Here is an 18,980-nt window from a genome sequence, read left to right on the forward strand (position 1 = left end):
TTCCAAATCTTAACCTTCCAAATCTTAATCTTCTCTCAATACTGCCTAGTTCCCAGATGTTGTGTCCACATCCTTCAAGCCATGCCGTATCAGTACGACCCAGAGCTGGCGGTTGTCCTTCCGCCAGAATTGCCTCGTGTGGCAGTCCACGATATCGCGACCCGCCGCAGAAACGCCACTGGCCTCGTTGATCTCTTCGCCGCAATCCCCATCGCCAGCGGAATCCGTCGAACCGTTTTCCATACCCGCACCGGCGACGGCCACGTCCTCGACTTGGTGTGGTACTGCGCTGAAGCATCGCAGGATGCTGACCCTCCTGGACCCGCCCTGCTGCAAGTCCACGGTGGCGGTTTCATCTCCTTCAGCGTGCACGACTTTCACCATGCGCTCAGCAACCTCGTCGCCGAGTCTGGCGTCCCCATGCTCTGCGTCGACTACCGCCTCGCGCCCGAGCACCCATTCCCGACGCCGCTGGACGACTGCTACACCGCGCTGATCTGGCTCCACGAGCACGCGCGCGAGCTCAACGTCGACGCCACGCGCATTGGCCTCTACGGCGACAGCGCCGGCGGCGGGCTCGCAGCGGGAGTCGCCCTTCTCGCGCGCGATCGTGGGCTGTCACCACCGCTGGCGAAGCAGGTGCTCGTGGCGCCGATGCTGGACGACCGCATCGCGACGCACGACGCAGAATTGGCGCCGTTCCTTGTCTTCAGCTACGACGATAAGATCACGAGTTGGGCGGCCTATCTTGGCCCCAGCACCCGCACCGGAACGCACGACTCGCTGAGCTCCTCCCGTCCCATCACGAATACGAGCTCTAGCAACAATGCTGTCCCCGCGCCCATCTGCAAGTATGCTGCGCCGGCGCGCGAGACGGACTTAGTCGGTTTGCCCGCGACCTATCTGGAAGTAGGAGAGCTGGATTGTTTCCGTGACGAGGTCTTGGATTATACGAGGCGGCTTGTGAGTACGGGCGTTGGCGTCGAGTTCCATCTGTATCCTGGCTGTTTCCACGCGTTCGATGTGTTTGTTCCCAATGCTGGGGTGTCGCAGCGGGCGAAGACGAATTTGATCCGGGCGTTGAGAAGCTTTTAGGAGTCGGCGTGGCGCTGTTTTGTGAAGAAGAGAGGGGAGAAAGAACGGAGGATCATCCGCGGGCAGCCCAACCAAGCGTGAGGGGCAGGAATGAGGGTTTTAACACTGCCCTGTCACGATCCTTGCAACCTTTTGAAAGCGATTGCCTGAAATCTGATTAGCTTGCGTTGCTCCCAGCTTGCGTGCTCGCGTTCTGTCCAATCGGCGGGGAGGCTGTCTACTCTGGTCCCACGACGATATGCATTCGGCAATATATGACCTTGACAGGGGCCTTGATTGACCCTCGTGGGGACCAGGATCACAGGGATGGGAATCTCTGTCAGCCAGCAAGTGCCCATCTTGAATTGCCGGCGTGAAGAAAGATTCCCCCAGGGGAGATTGCAGCTTAGCGAAGCCCTGACAACATGCAAGTGGCGATCGCTGGCTTTTTAAATACGCCCACACCCCCCACCCCTCCGGGCCACCCTCCCCGACGCAGATCCCAAGTAGATCCAAAGACGTTACACAGAAGGGTGACATGTCCTCCGTTTCCCAGAGCAGAATTGCCAAGCTGCGAGCTTCATGCGACGCTTGCAACGAGAGCAAGGTGCGTTGCAGCCAGGCAAAGCCCCGCTGCGCGCGGTGCGAGAAACACGGTATCCATTGCGTCTACGGCCTGTCGCGGCGGAGCCACAAGAACGCCCCGCGCATTGGCGCGTCCCACGAGTCTGCTGCCGCCGCTGCTGCTGTGGGTGCAGCTTCAGCAGTGGTGATGAGCGAAACCCCAGGCCCGTCGTCGCCATCAGATCCCATCCCCTCCAGCAGAGGCCGCTCCATGACGGCGCCCACTCCGACCAGCGGCAGCGGCAGTGGCAGTGGCTCGAGCGACAGGTCTACCTCTCATGCCCCGGCGCAGGGACTCGCATCGGACGCAGCACTGTCCTCGTTGATCAACATGCAGTCTCCGCCGGGTCGGCTGTACGACGACCTTGCGCACAACCCGGACTTCGGCATGTCCGTGTCGGCCGGATATGACTTTCTCGATCAGCACATGGCAGGCTCCGGCCTGGACTATCCCGGGATGCATGCGGGGTTTATGGACTACGATCTTCCATCGGAGCCAGACGGCGGGGGGATGGAGGGGGAGAGGGAGAGAGAGATGGAGAGAGAGCCGGCTGGTTCTCCGTCTGCTTCGTGTAATTGTGTCTCGCGACTGGTGGAGGAGCTGGGGTCTCTGCCGTCGCTTTCGTCCAGCTCGAGCTCAACGCCAAATAATGGGGGTATCCCCGGCAGCAGCGGCGGCGGCGGCGGGGGCGCGTCATTCGACGCACAGCTGTCGCAGCTGCGTCGCGCAATCAACGTCTCGGCGGACTGTCTCAGCTGCCACTGCAATACGCAGGACGAGATGTCAATCAGTATGTCAACCATGCTACAGCTTAGGCTCTCTATGCTCCCTAGGGCTTTGCTGAATGATAGGGTACAGTGACAATCAGTCTCCTCATGGGCCGCGTCATTCAGAGCCTCGACCAGACGCTGCTCCATGCATCATCAATATCCTCCTCCTCCTCCTCTTCTTCCTACCCCCCTGTCTTCTCCTCGACCCGTCCCGGCACATCCGCACCCAGTGCAACAGCAGCAGGAGGAGGAGGCTCAACGGCCGTCTCGACCTCGACAAGCACATCCGGATCCCGCTCGACATCAACGCCGGTCTCCACGCACACAGCCGTGTCGGCGTCGGCCTCCGCGTCAACGCCAGGCCCAGGGCTCTCCTGGGGCTCGCTCCAAATCGACCCGCACGAGGAGGAGCAGCTGAAGCAGCACCTGTGGCTGCTGCAGTTCCGCAAGCTCGAGCGCGTCATCGACGAGTTCAGCCACTCGATCGGGCGGCTGCCGGCGGCGGGGCAGTCGGCGCATCTCATGGCATGCCGCTGTCTGCATATGTGGTTGATGCAGAAGGCCGAAGGGCTGAGGGAGCGGTATCGGACCCAGGATGTCGGGAGAGATCCCCTGACTGCAGGATCGCACGTGTAGAATCTAGAGATCAAGGAGTAAACCTTGGAAGCTTGTGACTGTTCCAGATCGAGGCGGGGACTGCTATCAATACCCGAGCAACCCCACCGTACCGGTCATTGTATATAGAGGGACATCTAGTTCAGAAGACAGATCGATCAGCTAGTTTCCCGATCCATTCCCCGAGGGCCAGCCGTCATTGTATAAGACCCGGGCCAACAGCCGAATAACATGTGCTAAACCCAGTACGCAATCATGGCAGAGATGTCGACCAACCTGACACACCACGAGGTGACGTATACATACTCCGACAACTACCACAAGAAGATCCACTACCTGGCCTCGGGCCCCGCCACGGGCCCCCTGATCATCTTCGTCCACGGCTGGCCAGGCTCGGCAATCACCTGGAAATGGCAGCTCGAGTTTTTCGCCGCGCGGGGATTCCGCGCCATCGCCCCCGACATGCCCGGGTACGGGCGGTCCACGGCGCGGCACGTCGCCAGTGACTACAGCCAGGAATCGCTGGTGGAGGGTGCGATGATGGCCCTGCTCGCGCACACGGGCCGCACGGCCGCGATCTGGGTCGGGCACGACTGGGGCGCCGGGGTGACGTCGAGCGTGGCGACGCAGCATCCGGAGACCGTGCGCGCGCTGGTCAACCTGTGCGTGCCGTTTGGGACGATCGAGCGCGGGTGGGCGGGCTTCCTGCCGCTGGTCAATCGGGAGCGATACCCCGCGGCTGAGTACGAGTATGGACAGTGGGACTACATGAAGAAGTTCGAGGAGGATTTCGAGGACACGGTGGCGTGGTTTGAGCGCGACATTCCCGGGTTCCTGAAGCTCGCGATGCAGCCGACGCCGCGGCCGCCGGAGGACCACGATCGCGTCGAGCCGATGATGTCGCGGGTGCGCAGGGCCGGGTGGCTGTTTGGGAGTGAGAAGCCGCCGGGCGTGGACGAGGTGGCCGGGGAGCCTTTGGGCAGCGGGATTCTCTTCGACACGTTTGTCGGGGATGTGCTGGCGACGGGGATCTGGCCGGGGGCGGCGTACTATCTCAACCACGAGCGGAACGCAGCATATAATGGAGGCGACGAGAAGAGGAAGCAGCTGACGATGCCGGTGCTCTTTGTCCACGCGGCCTGGGACCTGGTGTGCGACACCGTCACGTCCAGGCTGGCGGAGCCCATGCGCGCGGCCTGCTGCGATCTCACGGAGGAGACCATCGAGGCGGGCCACGCGGTGCATCTGGAGCAGCCAGACGTGCTGAATGCGGCGGTGCTGAGGTTTCTGGCAGGGAAGCTGGAGGGCCGGTAATAATCGGGAATCGCAGGGGGGGGAAGGAAAGAGAATCAGGGTCATCAATCGGGATTAGGCGGCTTTTAGGCCAGATATAACAGTCTCTCGTTTCCCCTCATCCTGAATATCCCCAATTTCCCCCAAGTTATATACCCGAATTGTCGTAATCATCCTCCGAAGAGTCTCAGTATGCCCTCTCTCGCCGGCAAGCAAGTCGGCTCCATCGGCCTGGGCCTGATGGGCCTGACCTGGCGCGAGACGCTCCCCTCGCAGGACCAGGCATTCGCAACCCTGCGCGCGGCCATCGCCAACGGCTGCACCTGCTGGAACGGCGCCGAGTTCTACGGCGCCCCCGAGTACAACAGCCTCGTCCTGCTGGAGCGCTACTTCGCAGCGTATCCCGAGGACGCCGACAAGGTCGTGCTGACCATCAAGGGCGGCATCAACCCCGACACGCACCAGCTGGATGCCTCGCCGGCGAACACGCGCCGCACCATCGACGACTGTCTCGCCCAGCTCAAGGGCCGCAAGAAAATCGACGTGTTCCAGTTTGGCCGCCGCGATCCCAAGGTGCCCCTGGAGGTCACCTTTGGCGTGATGAAGGAGTACATCGATGCCGGCAAGATCGGAGGCATTGGCTTGTCGGAGGTGCGCGCCGAGACAATCCACGAGGCCGTCAAGCATGCCGATATCGCTGCGGTCGAGGCAGAGCTTTCCATGTATGCTGAATACCTCTACATCCCTACTGAAGTGGTTGTCATGCTCACAGACAGGGAGGTTCTCGCCGGATATCCTCGACAACGGCGTTGCCGCCGCCTGCGCGCAGTACGGCATCCCCATCATCGCCTACTCGCCCATGGGCCGGGGCATCCTGACGGGCCAGGTCAAGTTCTCCGACATCCCCGCCGACTCGCTGCTGCTCAAGTTCGGCTTCCCGCGCTTCCAGGAGGCGAACTTTGAGAAGAACGTGCCGTTTGTCAAGAGGGTCATGGAGGTTGCGGCCAGGAAGGGCTGCACGCCCGGGCAGCTCGCGGTGAGCTGGACCGTTGCGCAGGCGCGGCGACTGGGCCCGGGAGCCACGATTGTGCCGATTCCAGGGTCGTCGACGCCGGAACGCGTGGCGGAGAATGGCACGCTGGTGGACGTGACGGACGACGAGCTGGAGGAGCTGGATGGGATCCTGAAGGCTTTTACCATCGCTGGCGAGCGCTGGCCTCCTATTTTCGAGACAAACACTTAGCTGGATACAATGGCAGCGGACTGAGAGCGATGAATTACTTGATAAGAATGTAGCTCATGGTAGTAGTTTACAGACATCGAATGTACACCATGACAGCGAGCATAAGCTTCTTGATTCAAACTATCATCTGATTCAAAGTATCATCTGATTCAATCTATCATCTACATCCTCCTCACAACAATCTCAGCCTTCATCGGCGGCGTGCGATTCCCCCCAAACCAGAAGTTCTCCTCCCTCTGCGTCCCCTTCCCCTCGCGATCAACCTCCCCCCCGATCTCGTAGTTCTCCAGCACATACGCCAGAATCAGCTTCAGCAGCGTCGACGCAAAGAACCGCCCCAGACACGCGTGCCGCCCATGCCCGAAGGCCGGGTACTCCGGGCTGGTGGTCGTCCAGGCCTGGCGCGCACGCGAGATATACCCCTGCCCCTGTTCGTCACCGATGGCCTCTCGTTTCTCGGCGAAGCGGAACGCTCGGAATTCCTCCGGCTCCGGGTAGATCTCTGCGTCGTGCAGGACGCCGTAGGCCGGGGCGCAGAGCATCGTGCCGCGCGGGACGTGCAGGCCCGAGGGCGTGGTAACGCCGGCGGGCGCGGCCACCATGCGGTTTGTGGCGGTGATGACGAAGGAGTTGAGGCGCTGGGACTCGCGGAGCGTGCTGTCGAGCTTGGGCATGGCGGCGAGGCTGCGCTTGCTGTATGTGCTGTCGTGCGCGTGCAGTGCGGCGGTGATTTCGCGGCGCAGCTCGGCCGTGTAGTTGCTGGTCGTGGGCGTGGTTGTCGACGCGGCCAGGTCGAGCAGGGCGTGGGTGATGGCGAAGGAGGAGGTGTGGATGGAGGTGAAGTTGTTGAGCAGGATGCGGCCGGCGAGCGTCTCGACTTTCCCAAAATACGGATCTTGCAGCGACTGCGCCTGGTCGATGGACCACTGGAGGAAGTCGTTGGGCCCGGTCTTCGGGCCTGCGTAGGCTGCGAGGCGGCGCTGGATCTCGGGGCGCAAGAGGCGCGTTGCGCGGCGGGTGTGCAGGCGGTTGGGCAGCGTGATCAGCGGCGCCACGAGCGGGCGCAGCATCCGGGGGAAGAACTGCAGCAGCGTCGCGCCGATGGGGATGTCCATGGAGAAGGCCATGGCCGTCTCGAGCAGCGCCGGATCGCGACAGAGGGGGAGGCCAACGAAGGCGCGGTTGGTGGCCTGGCCGATGACGCGCGACATGGTGGTGAACACACACACCGCGCGAGGCTGGTCGCGGTCGGTGCCCCAGAGCGAGTCGATGGCGTCGCGGATCTCCTCGAGCAGCTGGGGGATCAGGTTCGCCGTCTCGCGGGTCAGCGGCCCGGAGATCACGCTCGTGTGGGCGGGCTGGTGGACGAGCCGCGGGTCCATCAGCGTGTGGTCGAGCTGCAGCGAGTCGACGATGCTGTCCTTGACGCTGACCTCGCTGTCCGGCCGGTCGATGAGCCACTGGGCCTCCTTCAGGGGCAGCTGCACGAAGTCGGGTGCGCCGGCCATGGGGAAGATGCACGCCTGCTCGCGGTGCTCGTTGTATGCGGCCTCAGCGGCCGCGCGCGGCTGGAAGGTGTTTCGCCATCGCGCTCGCAGCAGAGGAAACCACTCGCCGGGCTTTGCGCCGACAATGGGCACATTGGGGAGTCTGGATCGCGAGAAGAGCTGGATCACGACGAACGCGGCGACGACGCTGCACGCGCTGTAAGCGACTGCAAGGAGCATCTCAATACGAAAGGCCAGTTCGCTGCCAGTAAGCTGCCCGTTAGCTGCGACTTAGCTGCCCGATTTGCTGCCCAGTCTTTACTTGTATAGCCCTCGGTAATAGAGCCTTCTCCGAGTGCCCGATCCTTCAAAGCCTCGGGCATATAACGGCCTTCAGACTCAGACAGAGACATCTGAGACAGACAACTGAGACAGAAATCAGACTCAGACTTCACGTCAGACTCAGCCAGACCAAGATGGCCGCCCTCTCGTTCCTCCACTCGCAGCTCTTCGTCACTCCCGCCCTCCCCAACCATGACTTCTCCGGCCAGACCGTGCTCGTCACCGGAGGCAACCGCGGTCTGGGCTTCGAGGCTGCGCGCCATCTCCTCCGCCTGAACGCCTCGCGCGTCCTCCTGGCCGTGCGCTCGCTCCCCAGCGGGGACGCCGCAAAGGAGCTCCTCGAAGCATCCACAAACCGCCCGGACGCCGTGCGTGTCTACGAGGTGGACATGGCCAGCCATGTCTCGGTGCAGGCGTTCGCGGAGCAGATGCGCAGTCTGGACCGGCTTGACGCCGTGCTTCTCAACGCGGGCATCTTCGCGGATGAATTCGTGCTGCAGGACGGCTACGAGAGCACCCTGACCGTGAACGTGATCAACACCTTCCTCCTGGCGCTGCTGCTGCTTCCGGTTCTTCGCGCCTCTGCCTCTGCCTCGCAGAGGGAGCTCCCCCGGCTCAGCATCGTCGCCTCTGATCGCCATGTCATGACGAATCTCCCGGAGTGGAAGGAACCCAACACCTTTGAGGCCTTGAACGACCCGAAACGTGCAAAGATGCGTCTGCGGTCTGCCACTCCCCTTCTACTCTTGATCCTCCTAGCGCGGCTTTAGGATATCTCCGTCTAACCATACTATCTAGATACTCCGCATCCAAGCTCCTCCAGATCCTCCTGGCGCGCGAGCTAGCCCGCAGACTCCTCGACAGCACTGGCAAACCAACCATCATTGTCAACTCGTTCACCCCGGGATTCACCACCTCCGGCCTGATCGCAAACGCGCGCGGGCTCACGGCGTCGACATTCCGGCTGCTGGGGAAGGCGATTGCGCGCGAGACAGAGGTCGGGGCGCGCACCCTCGTTACGGCGATTGCCATGGGGCCAGAGAGCCACGGGAAGTACCTCAATGACGGCAAGATTGAGGAGGCGGCACTCTCGCCGTTTGTGCGGGGGAAGGACGGTGCCCGGGCGCAGGAGAAGGTGTGGAAGGAGCTGATGGAGATCCTGGAGCAGAGAGTGCCTTCGATTAGTCGTAATATTGCTTAATTCGATGTGATCAGTCGCAATATGGCTTAATTCGATGCTGAATCTTCTTCCTGCCCATCGGTGATCCAGCAGTTGCCGATGCCGGGGATGCGCAGCTCGGGGATTCGCCTCATCGTATCCAAGAAAGCCTGCTCTTAATTGTGTCCACTGTGGCCCCATCGGCCTGTACGAGGCCATCCCCTATTGACAGCCATGACAATCCAGGTCATCATTATTGGCGGCGGCGTCGCAGGCCTCACCCTCGCCCTCGCCCTCGAACACTCCCCCGTGCCCATCAAGTATGTCCTCCTCGAGCGCCGCGACACGCTCACCCCCCAGGTCGGCGCGTCCATCGGCCTCGCGCCAAATGGGAGCCGCATCCTCGACCAGCTGGGCGTGTACGAGACGCTGTCGACACTCCTCTTCCCGATCTCCAGCGAGGGCGTGCACGATGAGACGGGACAATGTCTGGCCGGGGCGCGCACTGAAATGTTCAAGTTGATCCCGAAGCGGACGGGGTATCCCGTGGCGTTTTTGGAAAGGAGAGAGCTGCTCCGCGTACTTTGGGAAGCGATCCGCCAGCGCGCGGCCGTCCTCACAGGGAAGAAGGTGGTTTCGATCGAGCAGGGCAAAGAGAACGCGGTCGTGGTCTGCGCAGATGGGACGAGATACACGGGGGATATTGTCGTCGGCGCAGATGGCGTCCACAGCACGGCGCGGACGGCCATGTGGCAGCAAAACGCAGAAGCAGATGAAGATGATCGTCTGACAGCCGAGTACAAGTGTCTCTTTGGCATCGCGGACCCCGTTCGCGGCCTGGATGCGGGCTCGTACGACGTCACGCAGGCAGTCGATGTATCCACGCTCGTCATCACAGGGAAGGGCGACCAGGTCTACTGGTTTCTTTTTGGCCGGATGCCCTGCGTCTACCGTGGCGCTGCGCAAATCCCGCGCTTCACGACCGAGGACGCAGAGAAGTTCGTCGGTGAGCATCTGCATCTCCCCATCCGGCCCCAGGGCAGCATCACCCTCGCGCATATCTGGAAGGCAACCAAGCAGGCGACCCTCACGGCGCTGGAGGAGGCCGACTTCCAGCACTGGGCTGGGAATCGCATCGTGTGCATCGGCGACAGCGCCCACAAGATGACTCCCAACTCCGGGGCCGGCGGCATGCTGGCCATCGAGTCCGCCGCAGCGCTGGCCAACGCGATCTGGGAACTTGCCAGCAATTCACGGGCAGCCACTCAACCAGAAATCACAGAAATAACCGATGCCCTGCGTGCATTCGAAACCGACATGCACGCCCGCGCCACGAGCACCATCCGCGCCGCCGCAGAGGTCACTCGCCTGCAGGCCCTGCGCAGCTTCAAGGAGCGCATCCTCGCCCGGTTTGTTCTCCCCTACGCTGGCGACACCCCGGTCAACATCGCCTGCGACTCGTGGGTCGGGGCGCGCTGCATCAAGTACCTCCCTCCTCCCCCACGCTCGCTACGGGGACACACCCCCTTCAACCCTGCGCAAGGCATCGAGCACGAGCCCCCTCTCGACTGGAAACGGGTCTGTCTTGCGCTTCCGCTGGTGGCATGTGCATTCACACCCGCTACTACGACTGCTATCAGCACGAGTCTGACCCCTACAACTGCATCAGCCTCCACCCTGACAATCTGGTACGCAGTCGCCCTCATTGAATCCGCGCGCCGCGCAAACGCATTCAACGTCCTGCGCTTTGCGGTAATCTGGGCTGTGCTGGTCCTGTACAATCCACCACGCCTTCTCCCCGTGTACTACCTCCTGCATTACCTCTGCTCGCCCGTCGGCGTGTTCAAGTCTGCAGATATGCGCACCACGGATCTGGTGTATACGCGGGGCGTCCTCCCGATCACATTCTGTTTGTTCGGCCTTTTCACTTTCATTTCTGGACTCGGGACGGATATGGAGACGGAACCCCCTTTCCTCCCCTTCCTCCCCTTCCTCCCTTTCTTCCTCCCAGTCATCGTCGCCGTCGCACAGCGCTTCCTCGCCCAGTCTGCCTTTGGACCGAGTACGATCCAACAAGATCGGCTGGATAATGTTCGGTGCGATGTGCGCGCCATCCAGCGGACGGTGGGTACCTTGTGCGTACTGGCTGTTGCGGCGAGGCTGTATGCACTGTGGCTGGGGGAAGATGAGATTGGGATTGGGCTTGGGATTGAGCCCGGAAGTCTTGCGACGGCTGTGTGGGTCGGGCTGTCGATATGGGATGTCAAGGCGGCAGGGATCGTGAAGACGTCCTGGGGCGTGCTTGGGGCCTGGTCAGTAGGAGCTTTCTTGCTTGGGGGGGAAGCGGCCTTGCTGGGGGGTGCATGGCTGGTGAGAGAATATGGGCTTGCTACGGGGAGGCATCTGGAGGCGTTGGTAGAGGGGTCTTAGTTGGACATTCCAAGTTATTTCTAGGCTAGAAGTGTCATTGCATGACAGAATCACGTTAGATCAATATATCCTGACTACGTGCTTGATAACTTGGCCAGATTGAACTCGCGAGTAAAGAGCCCATCCTAAGTCCTCATCAGCCTGCCACAGCCTTGCAACACGAGAGAAAGAGCTTCCACTCACCCATATCCATCTCGGCAGGAACGTGTCTCCAAACCAGACAAGACTGGTCGTCGCCCCCGTCCAAAACCAGATGCGCGACGTTTGCTTCGTCACTTCTGCAACCACCGACTTGGCATACACATGAGGCGGTGTTGTTTCTATCGTAGTCAAGTCAGTGTACTGGTAATCGACTTCTTCAACTTCAGGCATTGAATCACTGACTCGGGGTTCTGCGGACGTGGCTCTGGAATTCCTCCGCCAGAGGCCGGTAGAAGGAATCATCAGGGAGTTGCCGACCACGGTCCCGCTTGAGAATGTTGGTGCCGATCTCGCCGGAGATGATATTGATCACGTCGACTCTGCAAAGGGTTACGCCAGTCTGTCACGGAGCAGGTAGAGATGACACGTCACTCACCCCAGGGGCTTCAACTCAACCCTCAAGGTATTCCCCCAATGATGCAGCGCCGCCTTGGAGGCATTGTAGCTGGCTATAACGGGATCAGTCAGTCAGGAGTTAGTTATTCACATCTGTCCAACACGGAGCGAACCCACAGCCGTAAACATAAGGCACGATGCCGCCGACGCTCCCGATGTTGACGACCTTGCCCTGCGCGCGGATAAGCAGGGGGTGGAAAACGTGGACCATGCGCATGGGGCCGAAGACATTGACGGCGAACATCTTCTCGACTTCCTGCACGTCTGTGTCGGTTCCTGTCATTGTGTAGCCTGGATAATTCGTGTCAGTTGCGTATAGTATGGAGTTTCCCGCGTAGGGCGCCACCTACAAATGCCACTGGACTTCGTCAGTATGTGGTAGACAGGGCTGTAGACGGCAGACATACGCATTATTGACCAGGACATCCAGCCTGCCGCCCGTTTTGGCCGAAATCACCTCTCGCAAGGACCGCACCTGCTCGTCGCTCGTCACATCGGTGGTTACGGCTGTGATGCCGATATCCGTCAGGTGGTCTCGGGGCTCATGGGCCAGGAGAGTCGTGAACACCGAGTAGCCTTGGGTGCACGCTGCTTAGCATGCTGAAGTCGATTACGGTCCTGTTCCTGGTCTGTTCATACCTTTGTTCTGGAACTCAACGGCCAGGGCATGTCCAATTCCACCCTTTCCACAGCTGAGACAGGATGATGAGGGCGAGATCTCACATTATCGATGATTGGGGCATACCCGGTAATGAGGACAGACTTGGTCTGTTTCTGCATTGTTTTGGTAGTGATAGATATCGTTCACTGCACCTGGAGACGCTGAATTATGGTATAGGATGAGAGATCAACTGGCCGGCATTGTATATGTCTTGTTCGCACGCCGTTGACAGCTATCTAATCGCCGACTCGCAATACCCGACACGATGCTTGACGCACTTGCCCGTATCGGGCATTTGAAATCCCACTCGGGGACGCAAAGGAACAGAGAGCTCGATCGATCCATTCTTTCTCTGGAAACAATAGATGTACTACTATCCCGTGGACAAAGGAATCCCTATTCAACAAACATAACCACATAGCATAGGCTCATCAGTCCATATCCTCGCTTGCAACAACCTGCGCTATCCGGACTTCCACCAGCAGCTTGCCCTCCTCGTACAGGAACCGCCCATTCCCAATCCACGTCGAGTTCTCCAGCTCCTTCAGCCGCTCACTTCCGACTTCGAAAATAACACGCATAGCTAGTGGCGACATTAGCATGAAGAAGATGACACAGAGGCAGAAACAACCTACTCGACAATCCAAACGGAACCGTCCGGGGCTGGCCCGAGAAGATCCCCGCCAGCTCCGGGGTGACCTTCGAGACGCCCGAATACGAAAAGTTGATCCCTTCGCCTCGCAGTGTGCTGTTCGCTCCTGTTAGCTGCTCTGATCTGCATACACAAGGTCGTCCAGTAGGAGACCTACCGAGCAACACCCTTGACGTTCATCCGTGCATGCTGCTTATCCGGGTCGAAATACAGCCAGTCCCCGGCGAAGAGAACCTGCGCGTTGACTTCGGGGGCGGCACCCGGAATTGTAGAGATTGTGCCTTCTGGAGTTGCCTGTTTGGTTATAATTCTACGTCAGCTATGCCCGAGTAATAGGTAGTAGTGTATGGCAGATGAGGGACTTGCGTAGTGGACGAATTCGGACCCGGACTGCACCGCGCCTGCAGTAGAGACTGGTGTTAGCTGATGCCTGTGGGCTCGTCCGGTGAAGGGCACATACCGACGGGATTTCCCTCGCCTACTCGTAACTGGTAAATTGGAGAGATTAGCTGGTGTGTTCGTCAATGCAGGGAACAGCGTTGTTCGTGGCACCTTGAGAATGTAGGCTGGGCGCAGCGTGGGAAAACCGGACATTTGGGTCATGTCGAGAGAATGTGAACTGTGAAGACGACGTGCTGTTTTGCAATGATACAGCAAGCACTGATTGCTTGTTGTTCATGTCTTATTTGAAGAGTCGACATGGGTCTCGGTGACTGCGGGCATTCGGGCATCATGCAGGATCCTGTCTTCTCCCACCTTTTTGTCACCCCGGGCATTATAAGACTTGGATGAGCAAATCATGCTGTGAGGACGGCAAATCATTGCATGGATAAGAGTCGAAATCTCGACACGAGAACCGTTCACTCTATCCTCGTATACTATGATCACCAGCGTTCCCGTACCAAATCCAACCGCCATCACACTCAAACCATGGGCTCCATCGAAAATCTCAGGCCAGCCGAGCGGTACCACTCGCAGCCGCGACCTCTGCGAATCGTCCACGTCGGCGCAGGCCCAGCCGGCCTGGTCACAGCATACAAGGCGCGCAAGATGGTACCGCACTGCGAGATGGTTGTTTACGAGAAGTGAGTTGTCTTTTCCAACCCAGGGTCAGAAACTGCATTAACTGTCTGAACCAGAAATGCAGCCGTGGGTGGCACTTGGTTCGAGAACAAATACCCCGGGATAGGGTGCGACGTCCCCTCGCACTCGTACAACTTCACCTTCGAGCCGAACCCCGAGTGGAATGGGTACTACGCCTATGGCGGGCAGATTCAGGAGTACTTTGTGAATTTTGCCAAGAAGTACGGCCTGGAGAGGTACATCCGGTTTGAATCGACTGTGGTTGGTGCGACGTGGATGGATGAAGACGGGGAATGTATGGATTGCTCCACGACCTACGGTTCCATGGAAATATGACTAACCGGTCGAAAGGGGAGCTGCAAATCAGACGCAAGGACGGAACAACGTTCCTGGATCGCTGCCATGTTCTCATCAATGGCTCGGGGTTGCTGAACAAGTGGAGATGTAAGTAGCTCTGTGCCTGAACGAGAGCCCCGACTGACCTTGCTTTATAGGGCCGGATATCAAGGGCCGCGAGACATTCAAGGGCGTCATGACGCACACGGCAAACTGGGATCCTGCCATTGAATGGAAGGACAAGCGTGTTGCTGTCATTGGAGTCGGATCGAGCGGTGTTCAGGTCATCCCGGAGCTGGTGAAGGGTATGCGCGATCCCTTTCCCACCCCATCTACGGCATAATATATCTGACCTATATACCAGGCTCATCGTCCCTAACCGTCTTCATCCGCTCCACGCAATGGATCGTCCCGCCGGCAGCAATCCAGGACTTGCGCGTGTTTCCCGATGACCCGGAGAGATCAGCCCAGCCTGCACCAGCTGGGAAACATTCGTACACGGAGGACGAAAAGATCTTGTTTCGCTCGGATCCGGAGCGGTTCCTGCAGTACCGCAAGGCCGTCGACGGGGTCATGCAGGAGCGGTTCCCGATTTTCCTGAGACACCATCCCCTCCACGGAGAGACCCGTGATATGATTCGAGAGATGGTGGCGGGTCAGTTCAAGGGTCGGCCGGATCTGGCGAAACTGTTTACCCCGGACTTTTCCCCTGGGTGTCGGAGGCCGACGGTACGTTGATATCTTTACATCTGTACATCTATACCGCGTGGGATATGCCAGCTGATGTGGGCGAATGTCTAGCCAGCGATTGGTTTGGCCGATGCTCTTGCGCAAGACAGTAAGCCATCCTTCTACACCAGGAGACCTGATGCTAATACAATGCTATTAGATGCCCGAGTGGTCACGAACGAAATCTCCCACTTCACCGAGAGAGGAATCCAAATGACCAACGGCGAGCACCATGAGTTCGACCTCATTGTCTGCGCCACAGGCTTTGACATTGCATTTTCACCGCACTTGTATGCTAATTGCCTTCACTCTACTGTCCTACAGCTAACGATCGCAGCAAGATAATCGGGAAAGCCGGCCGCACAATGCACGAAGAATGGGAAGAGCAGCCCAATGTCTATCTGAGCATGGCAACGCCCAACTTCCCCAATCTCTTCTTCATCGCCGGTCCAACAGGGAACTGGGCCCAGGGCTCACTTATGATTACCGTACGCTTTCTCTAATTTCCTCTTTTATTCGGTAAAAGCTAACAATTACAGCACGAAATCCAAGCCGAATACGCCCTGCAATGCGCAGCCAAAATCAGCGCTGAGAACCTCCATTCTCTCGCGCCCAAGCAAGACGTCACCAGCCAGTGGCGCCGACACGTCGACACGTGGCATCAGAAGAACTCGGTGTGGGCAGAGGACTGCCCGTCGTGGATGAAGTACAAGGGGAAGATCCAGATCTGGAGCGGGAGCATGCTGCATATGATCAAGACGCTGCGGGTGCCGCGGTTCGAGGACTTTGACATCGTCCGGCGCGATGGCGACATGTGGGCGTTTATGGGCGATGGGAGGACCCTTCTTGAAATACGGAGGGAGAGGGGGGAAGATGTTGATATGGCGCCGTTTGTGAGACGGTGCGATGAGCCGTGGGTGCTTGAGTGATGGATATATATCTCATGTCTTAATCGATGTCGACGTATGGTACTGATTAATTAGACACATCCTGAACAGGCGGATTCTTCGTGCACTCGGAGCAATTGCGAATGTCATACATCGGTGATAAAATGTATATCTCGGTCATATACATCTACAAGAGACGTTGTCACATCGATACAGCTATACATTCCCGAGAAAGGTAAAAGGCAAAGATTTAGACGATAACGACGTAGAGCATTGACTGCACAACATGATATTCCAGATATCTACACCAGAGCGGCGTCAAAAGCCTCTGGCCCAATGTACGACGTAATATCCAGCTCCCCGTTGCCCTTGAAGAGACAGCTCACATACGTCTGCATGCCCTTCCCGTCCTCCAGCTTGCGGTGCTGCGTGAGATCCTCCAACATCTTGCTGTATCGCTGACAGTACTCTCCCCGACCATGGGCCTCCATCCACCCCATGATCCCGTCCGCCAGCGCCCGGTCATCCGGCCCATACCGCCTTACCGGCGTGTACACCTTGATCCCCGGAACGGCCGGGCCCGGGGCAATGTCGAAGTAGTACAGATACCCGGACAGCAGGATCGGGAGCTCCACGAAGTTGTCAATCGCCGAGGGCTGGTACTGCTCTTGGCACGGCACCTCCTGCTCGTCGGGGAAGTCGGCGGGGAGACCGCTGACGGCGAGAAGCAAGGTGCGGAGGTCTTGCAGTTGGGATTCGGGGACTGGGATGCGGCCGCCGAGGGTCATGACTTCGCGGACGGAGGCGAAGCTGGTGTGAGGCGTTTGCATGTAGAACTTCAGGCGCGATTTCTCCGGGGCGACGTTGTCGACGGCGAGCATGCTAGTTCATCTGCTATTAGAAATGACTTGGGTAAAGGAAAGGAGGGGAAAGGGGTGCTCACTATGGGTTCATCAGCCTGCCTTCCGGGCTGGTCTGTAGAAACTCATGCATTGCAGCTCTGGCGGCGCAATTGGGACTCAGCAGCGCGAGGGACTCCTCCCACTGTGCCAAGGGGAGCATTCCATCCTTCTGTCCCAGGCGGCGCGGGACAAGGTACGTTTTCAGGCTGAGCCCTCGCGGGAGCCATTCGGCGGCGACGACGATGGTCGTCGCAAAGTGCGTGCCGGCCGCTGCCTCGCGGGCGTATTTCGAGCGATCGTGGTCAAACAGCGTCGCGAGGAAGTGGTTTGTCCATGTGAGATCCACCGTTGGCACGGCGGCCGCGATCCGGTGCAGCATCTCGATTGTTGCTTGGTGGTTCAGCGGATCCAACGCGGTCCCGGAATACGGCGATATCCCTTCCATGGTATACCGGATATCCGGCTTGCTGGTCGGGGTGTTCCACTTCCACGAGTACTCAATCGGGGAGCCCTCGACACCGAGAAGAGACTTCCACTGGACATGGTTGTTGGGGCCTGGCGCTGGGCCTAGGTAGGGAACCTGGGGGCGGTTAGCCCGGAGAGTATAGTATAGCATGAACTGGGGAGGGATCAAGGGCTTACAATCCAGTGATAGTGGAAGATGAGCGCATCCACCTGCACGTCCTCAGAGTATCCGGCTGCCTCCAGCATCTTGGCCAAGTGCAGGCCCGTCAGCTTCCACCAGTAGTCCATGTCGGCGTTTCGCGGGGGAAGCCATTGCGAGATTCTCGTCCAGGTTTTGGTGGGCGTAATGGGGGCTTTCTTCACGGCAGTCATCTTGAAATCAACGGTCTCGATGGTTCGGCTGTCAGACTTGAGGCTACGTGACGCTTCTATTGATATACTGGCCCCTGTCCGGGCAACCGGGGATGCATCCATGATGTCCCGGCATCTGTTGCCGCACGATCCATGGTCCATGCAGCAGGAACGGCGGCAACGTCGGTCACATCGGGAATCCCGGGGATACCAGAGATACCAAGCAAGCCGGACACTGGCCTGGTCATGTTGAAGAAATGGTCCTGTTGACGAAAGACCGCTTCTCGTTTGATGCAGTGTCAACCCTGACGAAGAAAACTGACGATGGGATACCAAATCGACGGCGTGGCAATCATCACCGGGGCAGGCAGTGGAATTGGAAAGGCATGCGCCCTCGCATACGCAGCTGAAGGCGCGCGAGGGCTCGTGGTAGCCGACCTCGACTACAACAGCGCAGTTGAGACCACGCGCGAATGCGACTCACAAGCCACGAACCCAACGTACCGCTCACTCGCAGTTGCAGTCGACGTCACGGACATGGACAGCGTCACCAAGATGGTGCAGCAAGCGGTCGAGACGTTTGGCCGCATCGACTACAGCGTCAACAGTGCGGGGATTGGAGTGAAACAGCACCGCGCCGTGGACGAGGTCAGCGTGGACGAGATGAACCGCTTCTGGCAGGTGAATGTCCTCGGCACGTTCAACTGCGTCCAGGCCGTAACGACAGTCATGAAGGGGCAAAGCATCGCGAGCACGACAGTCGGTGGGCGCGAGCGGAGTCTGGGAAGAGGCGTGATTCTGAACGTGGCTTCGTGCAACTCGTACATGGCTGTCCCGGGGATTCTTCCCTACACGACGGCGAAACATGGGACGCTGGGACTGACTCGCAATGCTGGTAAGCACGGCGTGAATCAAACAGACGACGAGGTGCTAACTGTGTAGCGCTGGACTGTGCGCCTTATGAAATCCGTGTCAATGCTATCTGCCCCGGCTGGGTGGACACCCCGATGCTGAGTGCTGTCGGCGGGCTCCCTGCGAGTACTCTCAACAATATCCCAATGCGCCGGGTGGCACAGGCCGAGGAGGTTGCAGATGTGGTCCTGTTCATGACCAGTCCGGGGGCGAGCTATGTGACTGGGGTTGGGTGGATTGTGGACGGGGGCACGACATTGCAGCTGCAGACTTGACGGCCGAGTGTAGATACATGAATCTTTCAGAAGTGAAGATACTTGAATCTTTTATTATTACTGAAGAGAACTCTGTTGTGAGGCGTTCTGTT

The 18,980-nt window shown here is 59.1% G+C and overlaps 12 protein-coding genes across 12 annotated transcripts; 8 read left to right on the top strand and 4 right to left on the bottom strand.

Moving 5' to 3' along the window:
- Positions 1–107: 107 nt before the first annotated feature.
- Positions 108–1,578, top strand: BJX67DRAFT_366816 (Alpha/Beta hydrolase protein). The gene has a single exon (XM_071030446.1). It carries the CDS (start codon positions 421–423, stop codon positions 1,093–1,095), a length of 675 nt encoding a protein of 224 aa, XP_070881173.1. The 5' UTR covers positions 108–420; the 3' UTR covers positions 1,096–1,578.
- Positions 1,579–1,725: 147 nt separating this feature from the next.
- On the top strand, positions 1,726–3,273 carry BJX67DRAFT_366817 (uncharacterized protein). The gene has a single exon (XM_071030447.1). The coding sequence runs from the start codon at positions 1,847–1,849 to the stop codon at positions 2,558–2,560; it is 714 nt and encodes a 237-aa protein (XP_070881174.1). The 5' UTR covers positions 1,726–1,846; the 3' UTR covers positions 2,561–3,273.
- A 66-nt stretch (positions 3,274–3,339) lies between these two features.
- Positions 3,340–4,398, top strand: BJX67DRAFT_385822 (alpha/beta fold hydrolase; the record flags this gene model as incomplete). The annotated part of the gene is made up of 1 exon (XM_071033940.1): positions 3,340–4,398. The coding sequence occupies one exon, from the start codon at positions 3,340–3,342 to the stop codon at positions 4,396–4,398; it is 1,059 nt and encodes a 352-aa protein (XP_070881175.1).
- A 171-nt stretch (positions 4,399–4,569) lies between these two features.
- On the top strand, positions 4,570–5,620 carry BJX67DRAFT_375429 (aldo/keto reductase family protein; the record flags this gene model as incomplete). Its single annotated transcript, XM_071031690.1, has 2 exons — positions 4,570–5,099; positions 5,158–5,620. 2 exons carry the CDS (start codon positions 4,570–4,572, stop codon positions 5,618–5,620), a joined length of 993 nt encoding a protein of 330 aa, XP_070881176.1.
- A 161-nt stretch (positions 5,621–5,781) lies between these two features.
- Positions 5,782–7,347, bottom strand: BJX67DRAFT_385824 (cytochrome P450; the record flags this gene model as incomplete). The annotated part of the gene is made up of 1 exon (XM_071033941.1): positions 5,782–7,347. One exon carries the CDS (start codon positions 7,345–7,347, stop codon positions 5,782–5,784), a length of 1,566 nt encoding a protein of 521 aa, XP_070881177.1.
- A 236-nt stretch (positions 7,348–7,583) lies between these two features.
- On the top strand, positions 7,584–8,650 carry BJX67DRAFT_385825 (uncharacterized protein; the record flags this gene model as incomplete). The annotated part of the gene is made up of 2 exons (XM_071033942.1): positions 7,584–8,173; positions 8,248–8,650. 2 exons carry the CDS (start codon positions 7,584–7,586, stop codon positions 8,648–8,650), a joined length of 993 nt encoding a protein of 330 aa, XP_070881178.1.
- Positions 8,651–8,842: 192 nt separating this feature from the next.
- On the top strand, positions 8,843–10,317 carry BJX67DRAFT_391477 (FAD-dependent oxidoreductase; the record flags this gene model as incomplete). The annotated part of the gene is made up of 2 exons (XM_071034789.1): positions 8,843–10,186; positions 10,249–10,317. The coding sequence occupies 2 exons, from the start codon at positions 8,843–8,845 to the stop codon at positions 10,315–10,317; spliced, it is 1,413 nt and encodes a 470-aa protein (XP_070881179.1).
- A 795-nt stretch (positions 10,318–11,112) lies between these two features.
- BJX67DRAFT_385827 (SDR family oxidoreductase) lies at positions 11,113–12,415 on the bottom strand (the record flags this gene model as incomplete). Its single annotated transcript, XM_071033943.1, has 9 exons — positions 11,113–11,163; positions 11,222–11,358; positions 11,423–11,559; positions 11,616–11,688; positions 11,753–11,926; positions 11,986–11,993; positions 12,043–12,211; positions 12,275–12,327; positions 12,381–12,415. The coding sequence occupies 9 exons, from the start codon at positions 12,413–12,415 to the stop codon at positions 11,113–11,115; spliced, it is 837 nt and encodes a 278-aa protein (XP_070881180.1).
- A 312-nt stretch (positions 12,416–12,727) lies between these two features.
- On the bottom strand, positions 12,728–13,551 carry BJX67DRAFT_385828 (DUF3237 domain-containing protein; the record flags this gene model as incomplete). Its single annotated transcript, XM_071033944.1, has 6 exons — positions 12,728–12,879; positions 12,932–13,044; positions 13,106–13,232; positions 13,311–13,349; positions 13,409–13,436; positions 13,501–13,551. The coding sequence occupies 6 exons, from the start codon at positions 13,549–13,551 to the stop codon at positions 12,728–12,730; spliced, it is 510 nt and encodes a 169-aa protein (XP_070881181.1).
- A 327-nt stretch (positions 13,552–13,878) lies between these two features.
- On the top strand, positions 13,879–16,025 carry BJX67DRAFT_375432 (flavin-containing monooxygenase; the record flags this gene model as incomplete). Its single annotated transcript, XM_071031691.1, has 9 exons — positions 13,879–14,033; positions 14,088–14,326; positions 14,383–14,475; positions 14,526–14,672; positions 14,732–15,096; positions 15,169–15,205; positions 15,257–15,386; positions 15,434–15,584; positions 15,636–16,025. 9 exons carry the CDS (start codon positions 13,879–13,881, stop codon positions 16,023–16,025), a joined length of 1,707 nt encoding a protein of 568 aa, XP_070881182.1.
- A 260-nt stretch (positions 16,026–16,285) lies between these two features.
- Positions 16,286–17,722, bottom strand: BJX67DRAFT_375433 (aromatic prenyltransferase; the record flags this gene model as incomplete). Its single annotated transcript, XM_071031692.1, has 3 exons — positions 16,286–16,865; positions 16,927–17,465; positions 17,528–17,722. 3 exons carry the CDS (start codon positions 17,720–17,722, stop codon positions 16,286–16,288), a joined length of 1,314 nt encoding a protein of 437 aa, XP_070881183.1.
- A 303-nt stretch (positions 17,723–18,025) lies between these two features.
- BJX67DRAFT_385831 (SDR family NAD(P)-dependent oxidoreductase) lies at positions 18,026–18,888 on the top strand (the record flags this gene model as incomplete). The annotated part of the gene is made up of 2 exons (XM_071033945.1): positions 18,026–18,596; positions 18,644–18,888. The coding sequence occupies 2 exons, from the start codon at positions 18,026–18,028 to the stop codon at positions 18,886–18,888; spliced, it is 816 nt and encodes a 271-aa protein (XP_070881184.1).
- Between the last annotated feature and the right edge of the window lie 92 nt (positions 18,889–18,980).

The sequence above is a fragment of the Aspergillus lucknowensis genome, assembly GCF_044049455.1.
Source record: "Aspergillus lucknowensis strain CBS 449.75 chromosome Unknown BJX67scaffold_71, whole genome shotgun sequence".
NCBI lineage: Eukaryota > Fungi > Ascomycota > Eurotiomycetes > Eurotiales > Aspergillaceae > Aspergillus > Aspergillus lucknowensis.

What these genes read in the sequence shown, in the direction of transcription:
- BJX67DRAFT_366816 (XM_071030446.1), top strand. Translation starts at nt 421, where the DNA reads ATGCTCTGCGTCGACTACCGCCTCGCGCCCGAGCACCCATTCCCGACG.
- BJX67DRAFT_366817 (XM_071030447.1), top strand. Translation starts at nt 1,847, where the DNA reads ATGAGCGAAACCCCAGGCCCGTCGTCGCCATCAGATCCCATCCCCTCC.